Source organism: Saccoglossus kowalevskii, chromosome 8 (assembly GCF_978046115.1).
Source record: "Saccoglossus kowalevskii chromosome 8, keSacKowa6.1, whole genome shotgun sequence".
NCBI lineage: Eukaryota > Metazoa > Hemichordata > Enteropneusta > Harrimaniidae > Saccoglossus > Saccoglossus kowalevskii.
Genome location: NC_140648.1, coordinates 3,426,589 through 3,447,333, shown reverse-complemented (window position 1 = coordinate 3,447,333; position 20,745 = coordinate 3,426,589). Strand labels below are relative to the sequence as shown.

The 20,745-nt window shown below is 33.6% G+C and overlaps 1 protein-coding gene across 2 annotated transcripts in view; it reads left to right on the top strand.

Annotated features, from left to right (window-relative positions):
- LOC102801118 (transmembrane channel-like protein 7) overlaps positions 1–18,141 on the top strand; it is a 65,561-nt gene extending 47,420 nt beyond the window's left edge. For both annotated transcript variants that reach the window (XM_085502024.1, XM_085502025.1), the window contains 9 exons: positions 7,700–7,845; positions 8,049–8,122; positions 11,410–11,522; positions 12,331–12,431; positions 12,614–12,709; positions 13,491–13,566; positions 13,785–13,915; positions 14,560–14,730; positions 15,032–18,141. In XM_085502024.1, the coding sequence (XP_085358150.1) occupies positions 7,700–7,845; positions 8,049–8,122; positions 11,410–11,522; positions 12,331–12,431; positions 12,614–12,709; positions 13,491–13,566; positions 13,785–13,915; positions 14,560–14,730; positions 15,032–15,347 (1,224 nt within the window). In that variant the 3' untranslated portion in view covers positions 15,348–18,141. The remainder of the gene's footprint in view (positions 1–7,699; positions 7,846–8,048; positions 8,123–11,409; positions 11,523–12,330; positions 12,432–12,613; positions 12,710–13,490; positions 13,567–13,784; positions 13,916–14,559; positions 14,731–15,031) is intronic.
- The last annotated feature ends 2,604 nt before the right edge of the window (positions 18,142–20,745 follow it).

The window sequence follows — 20,745 nt, the reverse complement described above, 5'->3', positions numbered from 1 at the left end:
GATCACTAGGCTATTATATATGATCACTAGGCTATTATATATGATTACTAGGCTATTATATATGATTACTAGGCTATTATATATGATTACTAGGCTATTATATATGATTACTAGGCTATTATATATGATTACTAGGCTATTATATATGATTACTAGGCTATTATATATGATTACTAGGCTATTATATATGATCACTAGGCTATTATATATGATCACTAGGCTATTATTTATGATCACTAGGCTATTATATATGATTACTAGGCTATTATATATGATTACTAGGCTATTATATATGATTACCAGGTAATTATATATGATTACTGGGCTATTATATATGATTACTAGGCTATTATATATGATTACTAGGCTATTATATATGATTACTAGGCTATTATATATGATTACTAGGCTATTATATATGATTACCAGGTAATTATATATGATTACTAGGCTATTATATATGATTACTAGGCTATTATATATGATTACTAGGTAATTATATATGATTACTAGGCTATTATATATGATTACTAGGCTATTATATATGATTACTAGGCTATTATATATGATTACTAGGCTATTATATATGATTACTAGGCTATTATATATGATCACTAGGCTATTATATATGATCACTGGGCTATTATAAATGATCACTAGGCTATTATATATGATCACTAGGCTATTATATATGATTACTAGGCTATTATATATGATTACTAGGCTATTATATATGATTACTAGGCTATTATATATGATTACTAGGCTATTATATATGATTACTAGGCTATTATATATGATTACTAGGCTATTATATATGATTACTAGGCTATTATAAATGATTACTAGGCTATTATATATGATCACTAGGCTATTATATATGATTACTAGGCTATTATATATGATTACTAGGCTATTATATGTGATTACTAGGCTATTATATATGATTACTAGGCTATTATATATGATTACTAGGCTATTATAAATGATTACTAGGCTATTATATATGATCACTAGGCTATTATATATGATTACTAGGCTATTATATATGATTACTAGGCTATTATATATGATTACTAGGCTATTATATATGATTACTAGGCTATTATATATGATTACTAGGCTATTATATATGATTACTAGGCTATTATATATGATCACTAGGCTATTATATATGATCACTAGGCTATTATTTATGATCACTAGGCTATTATATATGATCACTAGGCTATTATATATGATTACTAGGCTATTATATATGATTACTAGGCTATTATATATGATTACTAGGCTATTATATATGATTACTAGGCTATTATATATGATTACTAGGCTATTATATATGATCACTAGGCTATTATATATGATCACTAGGCTATTATATATGATCACTAGGCTATTATATATGATCACTAGGCTATTATATATGATTACTAGGCTATTATATATGATCACTAGGCTATTATATATGATCACTAGGCTATTATATATGATCACTAGGCTATTATATATGATCACTAGGCTATTATATATGATTACTAGGCTATTATATATGATTACTAGGCTATTATATATGATCACTAGGCTATTTTATATGATCACTAGGCTATTATTTATGATTACTAGGTAATTATATATGATTACTAGGCTATTATATATGATTACCAGGCTATTATATATGATTACTAGGCTATTATATATGATTACCAGGTAATTATATATGATTACTAGGCTATTATATATGATTACTAGGCTATTATATATGATTACTAGGCTATTATATATGATCACTAGGCTATTATATATGATCACTAGGCTATTATATATGATTACTAGGCTATTATATATGATTACTAGGCTATTATTTATGATTACTAGGTAATTATATATGATTACTAGGCTATTATATATGATTACCAGGTAATTATATATGATTACTAGGCTATTATATATGATTACCAGGTAATTATATATGATTACTAGGCTATTATTTATGATTACTGGGCTATTATATATGATTACTAGGCTATTATATATGATCACTAGGCTATTATATATGATTACTAGGCTATTATATATGATTACTAGGCTATTATATATGATTACTAGGCTATTATATATGATTACTAGGCTATTATATATGATTACTAGGCTATTATATATGATTACTAGGCTATTATATATGATTACTAGGCTATTATTTATGATCACTAGGCTATTATATATGATCACTAGGCTATTATATATGATCACTAGGCTATTATATATGATCACTAGGCTATTATATATGATTACTAGGCTATTATATATGATTACTAGGCTATTATATATGATTACTAGGCTATTATATATGATCACTAGGCTATTATATATGATCACTAGGCTATTATTTATGATTACTAGGCTATTATATATGATTACTAGGCTATTATATATGATTACTAGGCTATTATATATGATTACTAGGCTATTATATATGATTACTAGGCTATTATATATGATTACCAGGTATACTAGGCTATTATATATGATTACTAGGCTATTATATATGATCACTAGGATATTATATATGATTACTAGGCTATTATATATGATTACTAGGCTATTATATATGATTACTAGGCTATTATTTATGATTACTAGGTAATTATATATGATTACTAGGCTATTATATATGATTACTAGGCTATTATATATGATTACCAGGTAATTATATATGATTACTAGGCTATTATATATGATTACCAGGTAATTATATATGATTACTAGGCTATTATTTATGATTACTGGGCTATTATATATGATTACTAGGCTATTATATATGATTACTAGGCTATTATATATGATTACTAGGCTATTATATATGATTACTAGGCTATTATATATGATCACTAGGCTATTATATATGATCACTAGGCTATTATATATGATTACTAGGCTATTATATATGATCACTAGGCTATTATATATGATTACTAGGCTATTATATATGATTACTAGGCTATTATTTATGATTACTAGGCTATTATATATGATTACTAGGCTATTATTTATGATTACTAGGCTATTATATATGATTACTAGGCTATTATATATGATTACTAGGCTATTATATATGATTACTAGGCTATTATATATGATTACTAGGCTATTATATATGATTACTAGGCTATTATATATGATTATCAGGCTATTATATATGATTACTAGGCTATTATATATGATTACTAGGCTATTATATATGATCACTAGGCTATTATATATGATTACTAGGCTATTATATATGATTACTAGGCTATTATATATGATTACTAGGCTATTATATATGATTACTAGGCTATTATATATGATTACTAGGCTATTATATATGATTACTAGGCTATTATATATGATCACTAGGCTATTATATATGATTACTAGGCTATTATATATGATTACTAGGCTATTATATATGATTACTAGGCTATTATTTATGATTACTAGGTAATTATATATGATTACTAGGCTATTATATATGATTACTAGGCTATTATATATGATTACCAGGTAATTATATATGATTACTAGGCTATTATATATGATTACCAGGTAATTATATATGATTACTAGGCTATTATTTATGATTACTGGGCTATTATATATGATTACTAGGCTATTATATATGATTACTAGGCTATTATATATGATTACTAGGCTATTATATATGATCACTAGGCTATTATATATGATCACTAGGCTATTATATATGATTACTAGGCTATTATATATGATCACTAGGCTATTATATATGATCACTAGGCTATTATGTATGATTACTAGGCTATTATATATGATCACTAGGCTATTATATATGATCACTAGGCTATTATTTATGATTACTAGGTAATTATATATGATTACTAGGCTATTATATATGATTACTAGGCTATTATATATGATTACCAGGTAATTATATATGATTACTAGGCTATTATATATGATTACTAGGCTATTATATATGATTACTAGGCTATTATATATGATTACTAGGCTATTATATATGATTACTAGGCTATTATATATGATTACTAGGCTATTATATATGATTACTAGGCTATTATTTATGATTACTGAAAAGCTGATTGTTTTGAAAAACGACTGCATAAATTGTAATTGCTGGAATGTTTTTGAGCTAAAAATAGTTAAAGGGTGTTGGTCATCATGTCACAATGTATTCGATATAGGACCTACTCAATGCATGTAAAATACATTGTTTTTTTACACAATATTCAACAACGACCACCACCCTTTCAGTGTTATGTTGCTACATGCAGGACGAGGAATATTGTTTTTTTTCACAGTAATTTATACTGGTTGAATACAGAAATTCTATTTATCTCTGCATTTATTTGATTCTATCTGTTTTTAGTCCCCGTTCGAACGCAGTCCGAAAACGGGGACTTATGTTTTGCCCTGTGTGCGTCCGTGCGTCCGTGATCACCTGTACAATGTATCTCGAACATGCATGGACCGATTAAGTTCAAACTTCACTCATACATCACACATTATATGGGACATATGCACATGCATTTTTTTCATGATCCGATTAACGATAGCCGAATAGCGGCCATTTTAAGGCCGAAAATGCATCAAAATCGCACATTTTCACCATTCCGGACCCGGATCTCAGTTATGCATGGACGGATTTTGTTCAAATTTGGTACATACATTAAACATAATAGGACCTTGATGCACGTCATTTTTTTTTTTGGATCGGGTTCGAAATGGCCGACTGGCGGCCATTTTGTTTTAAAGAATTCAGTTCTGGATCCGTATCTGAGACATGCTTGGATTGATCGAGTTCAAACTTCACACACACAAGGTACATCATGTCACAAATATGTATGTGCATTTGTTTCATGATCTCATTAACGATAGCCAAATGGCGGCCACTTTAAGGCCAAAAATGCATTGAAATCGCACATTTTCACCATTCCGGACCCGGATCTCAGTTATACATGGACGGATTTCATTCAAATTTGGTACATACATTAAACATAATAGGACCTTGATGCACGTCATTTTTTTTTTCGGATCAAGTTCGAAATAGCCGACTGGCGGCCATTTTGTTTTAAAGAATTCAGTTCTGGATCCGTATCCAAGACATGTCTGGATTGAGCAAGTTCGAACTTCACACACACAAGGTACATCATGTCACAAATATGTATGTGCATTTGTTTCATGATCTCATTAACGATAGCCAAATGGCGGCCGCTTTAAGGCCGAAAATGCATTGAAATCACACATTTTCACCATTCCGGACCCAGATCTCAGTTATGCATGGACGGATTTCATTCAAATTTGGTACATACATTAAACATAATAGGACCTTGATGCACGTCATTTTTTTTTCGGATCAAGTTCGAAATAGCCGACTAGCGGCCATTTTGTTTTAAAAAATTCAGTTCTGGATCCGTATCCGAGACATGTCTGGATTGATCAAGTTCAAACTTCACACACACAAGGTACATCATGTCACAAATATGTATGTGCATTTGTTTCATGATCTCATTAACGATAGCCAAATGGGGGCCGCTTTAAGGCCGAAAATGCATTGAAATCGCACATTTTCACCATTCCGGACCCGTATCTCAGTTATGCATGGATGGATTTTGTTCAAATTTGGTACATACATTAAACATAATAGGACCTTGATGCACGTCTTTTTTTTTTTCGGATCAAGTTCGAAATGGCCGACTGGCGGCCATTTTGTTAAAGAATTCAGTTCTGGATCCGTATCCAAGACATGTCTGGATTGATCAAGTTCAAACTTCACACACACATGGTACATCATGTCACAAATAGATATGTGCATTTGTTTCATGATCTGCTTAACAATAGCGGAATGATGGCCATTTTAAGGCCGAAAATGCATCAAAATCACGTATTTTCACAATTCCAGAACCGGATCTCAGTCATGCATGGATGGATTTTGTTCAGATTTAGCACAATGTGTTGTACATATGCAGGTGCATTTCGGTCATGATCTGCTTTGAATGTATATGTCACTCAAATATGATTGGAACGGGGACGTGTCATTGACAATGACTTGTTTACTCCTGTGTTTGAGGCACACAATGGGAGACTTTGCCTGTGTATTTTCCACCGATAAACCAAGATCTACTTATAAGATTTGAATGAAACTTGGTACATAGATGGTCTGGGATAATGTGCAGACCTGATTAGTTTCTGGTTACTATATGTACATATTAATTATCATTTTAAGCATTTTTCCTTTATTCTTTGAGAAACTACCTAACAGATTTCAATAAAACTTTATATATTGATACCTGTTTCACAAATATCTCAAAAACTCATCAGTTTTCAATGAAACTTGGTACATTGATACTCTGGGATAAGCCATATACATGTTACATGTTGAGCTTAGAGTTTAATTTTGTGCTTACTAATTACCTACTCAGCATAAATTAACCAATTTCTAGGTGTTCCATAAATATCTTGAGTACCACTCATCAAATTTCAATGAAACTTGGTACATTAGTGTTTTCGGATAAACCACAGATCTGTTACTTCAGGGTTGAAATCCATGCATATTAATTACCTACTTTGCATAAATGGGTTCAAGTGACCTCATTAATATGCATAAATGTGATATCTCAAGCAGGGTTACTGATGAAGACTTTTTTTAAATGTTTTTGTGCCAGGCGACAGTTCCGGACATTGAATGTCACTGTTGTCTCTCTTGATTTTTTTCTATTTTGTAAGTGCAACTTGCAAGTGCTAGTGTTGACACATAGTGCATTTTGCCACAGAAGTCATTTCCTGTTTGGGACTACATGACAGGGCCGTGTGGCCATCTCCCTATTAAATGGCAATTTTAATGCGCCATCCAGGCTCGGTCGAACACAAGCACCTGCGGACCTTAACCAAGGTTCCCCCAAAGTAGCATTCGTTGGTGAATGAATCTCGGCCAGTGGAATTGGCCTTCCCATTGAATCTGTGGCACACTCACCCAGGGTAGGGGTCGACCCTTTTGATGTTCAGCCGAAGGTAGGATTTGAACTTGGGTCTACCGATCATGAGTCTGATGCGACAACCACTATGCTACCAGTAAACGGTAATAACCTGATAATGACATACAACCAGTACTATAATGAAGGCATGCAACAAGAGTTATGACTAGTATACCACTTGTGTGTTTCAGGATATTTTTTGAGATGAAATCACATTTGTTTTCAATGCCAGATTTGCTTTATATAAGGGGAACAGTGCTTGAACATAACTTCTATATCAGTATTTATCATAAAATTTCAAGGTATAAGTGTTATAGCCAAATAATTCATGGATGGATGATCAGGTTTGATACGAGATCAGAGGATGGTATAATTGAAGGGCGCCCTCTATAGTTATAAATTGAATTTACTATTTTAACATTTCAACATACCATACATGTATATCCTACCGGTATATAGAAGTGCACTTAAATGTAAATTTGCATATATTATATGATAACTATTATAGTATGTCATTTACATATTTAAAGTGTTAGTGTTACAAATAGAAAAAATAATTATTCAACCCATATGTGATGTGTCATGTGATTGTTGGGTTTCAAAGTGTATTCAATACACATGTGAAACTTCAATGTTGAATGCTTTGGTATAGATATTGATATAATGTATTTGTATTTATGTTTCAGCAAGAACAATTTGGTGACTTGACTGTGTTAATTATGCCTTTAATTATCTGTGGATTGAATTTTGTGCTGCCACCAATATTTAGTTTTATAAGTAATTATGAAAACTATCGCAGTCCAAGAGTAAAACTTTATATAACTATGGCAAGGTAAGATATATAGATACATTTATAGACAAGTATCACTATTTCCCAGATACATTCAAACTTAAGGTTATGAGTATTGATAACAACAGATTAATTTACATTATTGATGGGGTTGTTGTGTAAGTGCAGAATATAATATATAAGACTGAAATTAGGAATGACCAGAGCATTGTTTACCAAAGATTTTTATTTTTATCTCCCCACAGAACTATTTTATTGAACGCTGTGTTGTTTATTGTTCTTATACATTTTTGGTTGGAAAGATCAGGCTGTAAAACAGGTTAGTTTATCCATACTTTCAAAATGTCTGTTCCTGGTTCTGTTAAATTGGTCAATTCTATTTTAATACACCACTACTGGCTGTTGCTGTACCACAAGATGTGATTACCAGAATTAAGCTAGCATACATAGGTCATTTTCTGTTTACTCTGAGACTTGTGTAATGCGTAAAGACATCAAACGTTTGTCGCGAATATCTGATTTTGAATGTCTTTATATTGTTCAATGTCAAAATGCGTATATTTCAGAGAGGTGGTGCTGAGATAATTGACCATCATCAAATGTGTATAGCACATTATTAGACGTGAATATACCCAAAATACCTTCCTGTTTGTTGAATCTGACATGATCTTTTGATGTCGCTGTGTCGCTATGATCTTTGTTTGTTCTGTTTTCACGTTTGATTTTACACTTAAAACAGGATCTTGTAGTAGTAGTAGTCCAGAGTTTTAAATCCGGTTTGGTCCCCGAAGACAAGGGTGGCCGGATTCACCTTAAACTAGTGGCAATCGCTCTTACCCCCTCCCTCCACTTTGCACGATTTAAAGCATCCCTCATCCTCATCCCAACCTTCCCACTCTCCTCCTCCACTTGCATCTTCCACGTCTTCTTTGGCCTTCCCCTTTTCCTTGGACCGCTCACCTCTAAATCAAGGGCCCTTCTTAATACATGCCCATCCTCCCTCCTCAGCACATGCCCATACCAACGTACCCCATTTGCCTTCGCCAACCGATCTACCGCTTCATTCAAACCCAACATCTGCATCAAGTCCTCAGTTTTCTTTCTGTTCATCAACTTCACCCCACACATCACTCTCACCATCGCTCTCTCTGTCCTCCTTATAATACCCAGCTCATTTTCACTCAAACGCCATGTCTCGCTCCCATACAGCAATGCTGATCTCACACAACTCTTATAAACTATTCCTTTCATCTCCAAGGGAAATCTCTTTCCATATAGTAGCTCTCCACATTCCCTAAACTTCACCCAAGCAAACCTTGCTCTAGCTGTCACAGCCGCCTCACACCCACCACCCACACTTACCTTGTCCCCCAGGTATGTAAACTCCTTCACTGACTCAACCTCATCACACAACTTTTCTTCCTGTTCCACCACCCTTCCAGCTCCATTCTTACATCTTCCACACGCAAAATCCCTTGCCAATCTTTGGGTCACCCTCTTTATCTTTGCACATCTCCCATGTATCCACTTCCCACATTTCACACACCGCCCTGAATTTACCTTTACCCTCTTTCCACACATGCCACATGGGTCAACCTTACTCACCAAAGCTTTCTCCTCCGTCCCACTCACCATCACTTTTGTCTTTCCCAGATTTACCTTCAAACCCTTACTCTCAAATGCTTTTTTCCATTTTACAAACCTCTCCCTCAATCCCTCCATTGTGTCATCCATCAAGACCAAGTCATCAGCATACAACATCTCTCTCATCAGCCCTTCTCTTGCACTCTCTGAAACTACATCAATGACAACTGCAAATATCAATGGTGATAGTACAGAGCCTTGATGCACACCCACCTTCACTTCAAACTCCTCTGACAACTCCGATCCTACTCTAACTCTTGTTTTTGCTCCTTCATACAAACTCATCACTGCTCTTACCATTGCCTCTGGTATACCTCTCTTCCGCATTGCCCACTCCATCACCTTCCTCGGGACTCTATCAAAGGCCTTCTCCAAATCCACAAAACACATATACAGTTTCTTCCCTTTTGCACGATATTACTCTTGCATCCTCCTCAGAATAAACACTGCATCAATTGTTCCTTTCCCTGGCATAAAACCAAACTGCATCTCATCCACTTCCACTAATTTCCGGATTCTATTCACTATCACCCTCTCCACAATTTTCATTGCATGCTCTAATAGTTTCACACCCCTATACGCACCACAACTCTTTGCATCCCCTTTTCCTTTAAAAATTGGTACTACCACACTCACCTCCCACTCCTCAGGCATTCCTCTTCCATCTAACACTCTCTGGCATAACTCCATTATCACACCAATCCCTATGTCTCCACTTGCACAAATCATCTCCGCGCTCACTTCCGAGGGTCCAGCAGCCTTTCCAGTTTTCATGTCTCTGATTGCCTTCACTACTTCTTCTCGACTGACTCTTTCAACTGGCCCTTCCACCAGATCAGCCTCCACATCCTGATCCCACTCATTCTCCTCATTCATGATTTTTTCCATATGTTCTTTCCAGACTTTACTTCTATCTCTCTCACTGAAATTCAATTTGCCATCGCTTCCTCTCATACATCTTCCCCCTGTAACATCTCTTCCATCCCCTTTCATTGCCTTCACTATCTTATATACCTTGTTTGGATTCCCCTTAAGCTCACTCAGCACCTTCTCATTTTCCTCCCTCATGGCCTTTGCCACCACTTTCTTTGCTTGTTTCTTCAATCTCTTATACCTAACCTTATTCTCTTCAGTACCACTTTTTCGCATTTTCTTGTATGCATCTTTCTTTCTTGCTATTGCTTCCTTCACCTCTTCATTCCACCACCCTGTGTCTCCTCTGCCCCTCCTACCTTTCTTCTTCCCACAAACTTCATCACATGCCTGCAACACCCCTTCTTTAAAGCACCCCCACAAATCTGATGCATCAGTCTCCACAAGCTCCCCAACTCTCGCTTCAAAAATCTTTCTGGTATCTTCTTCTTTCAATTTCCACACATTCCTCCTCACCAGTGCTACCTTCCTTACTATTTTTTCACCCTCCTCTTGTCCACATCCACAGCCACCAACCTGTGTTGTAATTCCCCTGGAAATACCTTTATATCCTTCAGAAATTTTCTCTTCTCCTTGTCCACTAGCACAAAATCAATCTCTGTCTCGTTTCCTCCAGAGCTGAACGTCACCTTCCTTTTGTCCTCCTTCTTAAACCATGTATTTGCTACACACAACTCCTTTTCATCACAAAACTCCAACAACATCCGTCCTGCATCCTTCCCTTGTGATAAATGAAAAATAGTTTACACATTATTTGAAAGGGTTATCATGAACAATGCTAGTTTTCATTGTGGCATGACATTTTTATGTTTTTATACCTAGTTATAAAACACCATTACCTCATCAGTAAAATATGAAAATGTTTAATTGGTGCTTGTTTTTGCATGCATGAGAAGGTTACCGGTACAAAATGTTTTTAATGTAATTAAACTGAAAATTCCATGCTCCAGAAATGTTTTTATTTTTTTAATGCAAATATGATGTCACTTGTATGATGTACAAGTATAAATTTATTTGTATTTTTTGTAGTGGATATGTACACACCAAGTTCTGGTGCAGCCAATGAAACCAGCATCACTAACATCTCAACAACACCTAGTATGTATGTGAACACAACTAAAAACCCAGTTGTATGTATTGAAGTAAGTTATTGTATTTACATTCATTGGTTATGCTCTGCTATCCTAAATACTAAATCAATTTATTGCTGTTTTTCAGTATCTCAGTAAAAAATTTGTACAGCAGTTGTACAGAATCTATCATGCTTCCACAATAAAATGAACATGAAGTTCACACATAAATAGTAAACCAAAGAAATAATATTTTTTGAAACAAACCATGATTAAATACTGTAAAATACTTTTTTTTTGGCTAGAATTATTTCTCACTGAAAAGACTATTTGGACGTTTATATAGAGTTCATTTCCACTGATTTTTGATGATAAAAAATATAATAAATAATAAAAAATATAGGAAAAAAGAAATATTCACTGGATTCTATTTTCATTGAATTATCCCTTAAGTGAAAATAAATTTCAAGCGAATATAAAGTATTTTACAGTACTTCATATCAATTTCAACAGCTACAGTATTATCCAACAGCGCCCTCTATTGGGAATGTGTCAGTTGTTTCAGTTTTTAGAGCTGTATGTACTGACTCAAAAATGAAAGCAAGGAGCACTGTAGCTGAATGGTACTAATCAGAGCATTGTCTTTTTGACTTCTAGCTCTATCATGATGTGTGTAACTACTGTTGCCTTTCTTTCCTACAATAAATGAACCTTGTCTGGAAAGTGTGTCAATTTTCCCATGTGTGCCTCATATTGCAGCTAGAGAAGACTATTTACTGTCTGCAAGTTGGGGGGGGGGGGGGGGGTATTTTGCAACATACTTGACCTTTATATTATTGATATTAATTTTTGGACTGAATCTGCATTTTAATTATTTCAGAATTGTTGGGAGACTGAATTTGGACAAGAATTATATCGTCTTGTCATCATTGATTTCATTTTTCTATTGATCTCAACATTCTTCGTGGAGTTCATGATGAGGTAAGTCATTTCACTTTTCTTTCTTATTTCAGTTTACATGTTACCAGTGTATAGAAAAAACATCTGTGACTGAAACGCCCCCCCCCCCCAACCTGGCAAACTACCTTTTGTAATAATTGCTAAATAAATATTTACATTCACCCTCACAAGCAGCATCGTCTTGTTCATTTCTTTATTGACAGGATTTTCAGTGATTACTGTTGTAAAACACGGAGCAGACCAGAGTTTGATATTGCAAGAAACACCATGGAATTGATCCAGTCACAAACATTAACCTGGTAATGTATTAACTACAACCTTAACATGAATCCAAAACTTGGGTAGTATTAAACTTATCTTAATGAGTGATAAGATCTAAACAGTTTAAACTTCACACATACATCATATCAGACATATACACTGCATTTGTTTCATGATTCAATTGACGATGGCTGACTAGATGCCATTTTAAGGTTGAAAATGTATCAAAATCACACATGTTTACCATTCCGCAAACAGATCTCAGTCATGTTTGGACAGATTTGGTTTAAACTTGGTACATATATTGAACATAATGGAATCATGATGGGATGAATTCAAACAGGCCATCTAGCAGCCATTTTTGCATCTTCAAACATTATATCAGACATATTGGACAAAAACAGATGGCTGGTTGACTGACTGGCAGTCATCTTGTTCAATGGAGCAATTCCCAGAAACGTATCTCATACATGTAAATAGATATTATGAATATCGCCTCGCTGATCATGCAATATTTCATGCCTATAGAACAAACAGGGACTATGTCATTGACAATGACTTGTTCTTAATGCACTTTGCTGTGTACCGGTAACAAGTGTTATGTATATTCAAATGTTAATAGACTGCATTTGACCATAGTACAAATATATTTTGTATCAGTAGTAAAAGTCTGCAGATAACAGCATGTATAAATTGATATATTGTCATGTTTATTATTTTTATGTTTATTATTTGGAATGAATTTTGCATTAATTGATAGTCTTTGTGATTCTGATATAATTTTCAGTTGTAGCATTTTATTATATTTGTTTTTTTCAGGCTTGGTCTGTTTTATTCGCCTTTACTTGTTTTCATTTGCATAATAAAACTTATTGTATTATTCTATGTGAAACGGGTGAGTATCCATCCCATGATGCATTGCACTATAAGCTTCAGTAATTGAATACAATGTAATTTTTTATGTAATACATCAATTCTCGATATATTTAAAAAACTAATAATATTTACAGAATCTGAATTTTCCAGAATTATCAAAAGAAGTATATCATTTTGATCTTGTTTGTGCAGTAGTTGTACAGAGAAGATCTGAAATGTTTGTATTTCCTTTTATAGTACAGTGTTATTGGTAACTGTACCCCATCATTAAAACCATGGCGAGCTGGCAGAACAACTACAGTATTTTTGGGTATGTTGTTATGTATGTTCTTCTTAGCAGCTGGTACTGTTTGTTACAGTATGGTCAGGTAAGGCCTTATTCTATCTCTAAAAATTATTATTAATATTTGCCTACATTGCCATTAAAAGACAAATTAATGGAGGGTGCTCTCCTATCGCTTAAATATTTTTACTATCAATAGAGTATCCTTCTATCACTAGAGGATGATCTTCTATCACTAGAGGGTGCTCTTCTATCACTAGAAGGTGTTCTTCTATCACTAGAGGGTGATCTTCTATCAATAGAGGGTGATCTTCTATCAATAGAGGGTGCTCTTCTACCAATAGAGGGTGCTCTTCTACCAATAGAGGGTGCTCTTCTATCACTAGAGGGTGCTCTTCTATCACTAGTGGGTGCTCTTCTATCACTAGAGAGTGCTCTTCTATCATAAGAGGGTGCTCTTCTATCATAAGAGGGTGCTCTTCTATCACTAGAGGGTGCTCTTCTATCACTAGAGGGTGCTCTTCTATCACTAGAGGGTGCTCTTCTATCACTAGAGGGTGCTCTTCTATCACTAGAGGGTGCTCTTCTATCAATAGAGAGTGCTTTTCTACAGTTCCATGGATTAAATTCAGCAGATTTGTAAATAATATATATACAGTAATAACTTGATAATATCAGCCTACGACGTTCTGGAATACTTCTTTTCAATAATGTGTCTTTGTTTGGCAGTATTGAATCATCAAATGAATGTGGTCCATTCCGGGATTTGGTGTACATGTATGATGTGGTGACTGAACTGTTAGAAGAATGGGCAGATAGTAACACATTGAATGCTATTTATGTAATCATAGACCTTCTCATGTCACCTGGAACTGTTTTGATAGTCGCTATTTTACTAAGGTCAGTTAATATTAATCTTGTAGTAATATCATATTAGTAATCTTTAGGATTACTTTTCATGCGTCAGAATACATATTTTTTAAATGGAGTTATGTCACCTGATCACCCAAAGTGTATTGATATGTAAAAAGCATTGCTATTGGTGTAGCACAAAATGGCAGATTAATAACTGTGAAAGCTTTCTGTTTGTTTTTTATGATTTGTTCAATATACGATACATGTTGAAAAGTTGACCTACTCTCACTTTGATTGTGAGAATTATAAATTACTCATAAGCATCATTATGTGTTTCTTTTCTTAGTCTCCTTGTATACTACTTTAGCTCAATTGCCACAGGCAGCAAACAATTAGTGGCAAAATTACGAGTACAAATCGGTGTTGAAGGCAAAGACAAAATGTTCCTGTTGAAATTATTACAAGACAGAGTGAAACAACTCCCTGTGGATGCTCAGCTTGAATACAAAGCCAGTCTGACTAATCCTAAATCTGGTGAACATAACGGATCAGCATTTGCCGCTAGCCATATGAACGGCGTGTATGGTTCGGATGTTATACGATCTACAGCAGCGATTGAAGCTGATATTGATGACTACGATCACCACCAAAAGTATTCTTAATTACAATGTTTGTTACTTACGTTTTTGTAAACGTTACATTTCTCTGATAAAACAATGTGAAATGTGGGCGATTTAGGAAGTCTGTGAAAAAGCTTCTTGAAGTTTCCCTAAGTGGAGGTATCCCATATGTTGGGTTCACAAAATACATGTTATGACAAATCTGCCACAAAAATAATGATGAAAAATTATTTAAAAAAATATGAAATGATAAATTTATATAGCAATATGATATTGAAGATTTCATTATATTTTACATTAAGAAATTATTATTTGAATATTTTCAATTTTGTATCTCGTGAGATCCAGCTTGTTTATGACAAACATGCTTTATTTATAAATAGATATTTTATTTCTGTTGAAGATAGTGTTTTTCTTGCAGACTACTAGTATTCGAAGCTGACAATTTCATAACATAGAATGTGGCTTATTCCAACGTTATGTGAGACAATCAATGTTTTTGTCAGTCTTCACCAATAAATTCTTCCATATTTTTCAAAATTGTACATCAATACATGTAACTGATCAGAAATGAAGTTCATTGGTTCATAATTAACAACTAAATTAAACAAAAGGTCGTACAAATTGATAAAAGTGAAGTTCAAAACATTTACACAATAACATGCATATCTGCAAAGTGTCTTTGCACTGATCTACAACACATATCAAATTATTTTTAGTTTACGAATTGGTCATCGGTCAGTTTGAAAACTAAGAAATATCAATAACATTGTATTGATTGGCAAAACTGAACATTTGGCATGTGTGTATACCGTTGTTTGTATAAATGGAACATATAAAAAAATTGCATATGAATAGTGTGCATAAGTGAAATATTTTTTAAGTTTCTTTAATAGCAATAATAAGTTTTACAAACAATACAGCATTTACTTTTAAATTATTTATATCAAATTTATATTCCACTATGATAATCAGGGATATCTGCTAATAACCAATAAAAAAATAACTTGAGATTATATTCAATTAGTATCGCTAGTTTTACATGGAAGCAATAATATAAGACTTTATGATTTTTAATTTCTCTGAAACTTTCAAAAATATTATGTCTTCATTCACAAACAGTTTTCTCAACTGTGCAAAAAATTATCATTTGATTTTAAAACTCTACTACATAAAGATGTATTAATTATAATGTTCCAACTGCCATTACACTCTCAAATATACCATATGGGCTATGGCAAATAGGAATTGGAAGGTATTACATGGTATGGCATTTATTTCACAAAATATTGCTTCAGTTCATAAAAAGCCATCAGTGTTTATTAGATTATTAACAAAGAGATTTGTATGTGCTTGCAGTTACCTACCGATATTTCTGATTTCCTACTGCCCTTTGCTGCAGCCCATTTTAGATTTGCTCCAGCCCATTTGATGATTTCAAATTTACTTTGACCCATTTCTGATTTCCTGCTGCCCTTTGCCACAGTACATTTTAGATTTGCTCCAGCCTATTTCAGAATGGCCACAGTCTATTTTAGATTTGCTCCAACCTATTTCAGATTTGCTATTACCCATTTCAGATTCACTCCAGCCTATTTCAGATTCACTCCAACCTATTTCAGATTCACTTCAGCCCATTTCAGATTCACTCCAGCCTATTTCAGATTCACTCCAGCCCATTTCAAATTCACTTCAGCCCATTTCAGATTTGCTATTACACATCTCAGATTCACTCCAGCCTATTTCAGATTCGCTATGACCCATTTCAGATTCACTCCAGCCCATAACAGATTTGCTATGATCCATTTCAGATTCACTCCAGCCCATTACAGATTCACGCCAGCCCATTTCAAATTCACTCCAGCCAATTTTAAATTCACTCCAGCCCATTTCAGGTTTGCTATGACCCATTTCAGATTCACTCCAGCCTATTTCAGATTTGCTATGACCCATTTCAGATTCACTCCAGCCCATAACAGATTTGCTATGATCCATTTCAGATTCACTCCAGCCCATTACAGATTCACTCCAGCCCATTTCAAATTCACTCCAGCCAATTTCAGATTCACTCCAGCCCATTTCAGGTTTGCTATGACCCATTTCAGATTCACTCCAGCCCATTTCAGATTTGCTATTACCCATTTCAGATTCATTCCAGCCTGTTTCAGATTTACCCCTGCCTATTTCAGATTCACTCCAGCCTATTTCAGATTCACTCCTGCCCATTTCAGATTCACTCCAGCCTATTTCAGATTCACTCCAGCCTGTTTCAGATTCACTCCAGCCTATTTCAGATTTGCTATGACCCATTGCAGATTCACTCCCGCCCATTTCAGATCTGCCATTTTTTTCTCTGAAGTTTTACACATGCCCTACTCAATTCTTTTGTAATTTAGCTAATAAGTAGAAACGTTTGATCCTCTATACACAGGGTAAAATGCTTTATAATAATCTGTAATATTTGAATTTAATTTTAATATTTCTCCTTGAAAATGATTGTTAATATAATGCTTTAACTTTGTTTTCCAAACTTTCTATTTTTGTTGTTTATAGGATATTCTTTATATCAGAAAGCTTTTCAATTATAGAACGGAGAAAAATATTGTACATAAAATTTACCATCAGCATTATTTTAAGATATCAACTTAAGCAATAAACCACTGGATTCATGCATTGTACATTATATCTATCATAAATGTCAAATTTAAGCTTGATTTTCATAAATACCGGTATATCTACATTGTTTGAATGTTGTGGTACAGCCAGTAACTATGTAATTCCCACATGTTTCCAAGTTAATAATACTTATTTGGGAAATAAAATGTTTTTTTTCTAATGTCCACTGCTTGGTCTGTAGAAATGTAAATTGGGGGGGGGGGGGGTTATTGTAAGAGGACTTCTGTATTTACTCTATCAAAGTGAATAAATGTGCCCATAGGAAATGTTCTACACAGCCACCATTGAGGGCGCACCTCCCTGGCTTCATTCATGATAACTTTCTCATTTCTTAAGTATTTTGGAAGAAATTTATTGATTCAGAAACTAATTTCAGGGTACTCTTTTTCTGAGGTGCATACCTACTCTTTACAAAGCTGGGAACGAGGCTAATTCCAATCAAGCTGCAATGGAGTCGTGGAAATTATTAAAACCATGTTAAAGACAGTTTGTCTTTAGTTTAATTCACACACTATTTACACATTCTCCATTCTGCGGATCTATTCACTAGAACAGAAATTATAGACAAGACCTTTTTTGTGTTAATTTTATTCAATGATGAAATACAATGTGAGCGTAAGTATACACAACAAATAGCTCTCAGTAAATTGAAATATCACACACAAAAATATGACTTAATCCTCGATGCAAATGAAAGTTTTTTTAACCTGTCATGACCTTCACTATTTTGTTCAGAACCACATGATTGCTGACATATATAAAATCAATTGTGAATATAGAACACAAAGTTACAAAAGTAGCAAAAATTGTGTGTATGATGCATGTCGTGTATACGTGTGGCACGTACACTAGATTTCGTATGTTCTATCAATGGCAGCTAACAGGGTTTCACTGCTTCTGTATTGTAGTTACAACTTGTAAAGCACCAATTTCAGATCTACTTTATAGCATATAAGTGTAACAACAAATAGAATGTACCAATAGAATCTTATATTTAAAAGGTGATCTGTTTTGATATAAAACAAAGAAACTCAATTTTAAAGCGCATGTATATTACTATAAACCGGTTAAGTTTCGTTGCTAGGAATTTTCATTTGAGAATTTTATGTGATTTGTCTTGACAAAATTTCGTGGAAGTCACTGACACTGTGTCATAGAACTCCTAGATCACTGTTAATGAAATATCACGATGTTCACAGACTACAAAAGTTGTTTCTCAACGAAGTTAAATCGGTTCCCAGTATCCACATACATTTAGACTGTTGCTACTCGATGCAATCTTCTAAATCCACATGATAATGCAATAAAAAATTTAAGACCTGGTGAACACACCCAAACATTTAAAATAGTGACCTCAGTGAACATATTTGCTTTTTACAGTAATTTAGGTGGTATATTTATATAACAAAATAAGACCACACTTTATATGGTTTTGTATTTGTTGATTGAAAGATACACAATATGAGATGGCATTGTGCTGTACACATCACATAATAATAAGCATAAAATAGTTTCACGGTAGAAGTAGATGAAAAATGGGAAAGGTATACAAGAAAGAAGTTATACTTAAAAAAAGTGATTTAAAGGGCAGTGGTCATTGTGGGCATGTACATTAAATTTTGCATAATTATGCAACACATTTGACTCACAAGTTGTATTATGTTTCTATGCGTAGTGTTGGACCAAAGCATGTCGCTGCAATGACCGCAACCCTTTAGAAGACCATTTTAAGCTTTTTATGTCACATGGTATTTTTGTTTTTTGAGTTTTTCTGTTGTCAAGTTATTGTTCCAAAATGCGTTCTCTATTTACATTCAAGTATGACTTTTGACACTGGAATTCCCTGAAATGTTGTCAAAATCTGAAGAAAAAACAGCCTTATACTAGTTATGAATTTAAGTAATATGTATATTTTGATTCAAAATGGCCACTGAAATGAGACAAGTTGATGAACTCCTTTCTTGCTCACCGAATAAAGAAGTCCACATTTTGTACTTGTTCACTGTGTCCACCCCAAAGTACAGGAAATCATGACAAATGTCCTAATCACATGGTGTTAATTTGGTGGCACTCATGAAGTAAATTCTAACAGCAGATGAAATTGAACCATGGCTGGAAAGTTACGTAACTTGCAGCATAATCATCTGATATCTACAAATGGTCTATTGTGTATTACCGGTAAATGGTATGGGAATAAAACACAACAAATCAGTAAAATAAAATGACATCTTTGGTAGGTAGGGGTTCATGGAAGTGGCCTATTTACATTACACATGGTTCACAGTCAATGAACAAAAAAAGTCAAACATGTTTAAAAATTTATAATGTGTTTTCCATTGTAATTCCACCATACCTTGTCAGAAAACTGGCAGTATAGTAATATTAATAGTTTACATAAAAAAGTTTTGACAACTTCAATTAGTTGAAAAAGTATGAAAAGCACACCAAGCAAATACTTATAACAATTGAAAATATTTTTAAATGGTTAATCATTACAACATGTACATAACATCTTTTCTTATAGATGTGATTAATATACATTAAGTTTAAAACATTTAAAAAAAAAGAAAAAAGTTTTTTTCAATCAACATTTTCAGAAATGCACTCATCCAACAAGAATCTTGATCATTCGATATGCACATTTTCATTGTCGTATTTATAAAATATAATTGTGCTTTGGTCCATTCAATTCCCAGTTTCTGCACAAAATAAGTAATAAACTATTGTTCCAGGTTGCAGAGACTTGCACAACAATTATTTTAAT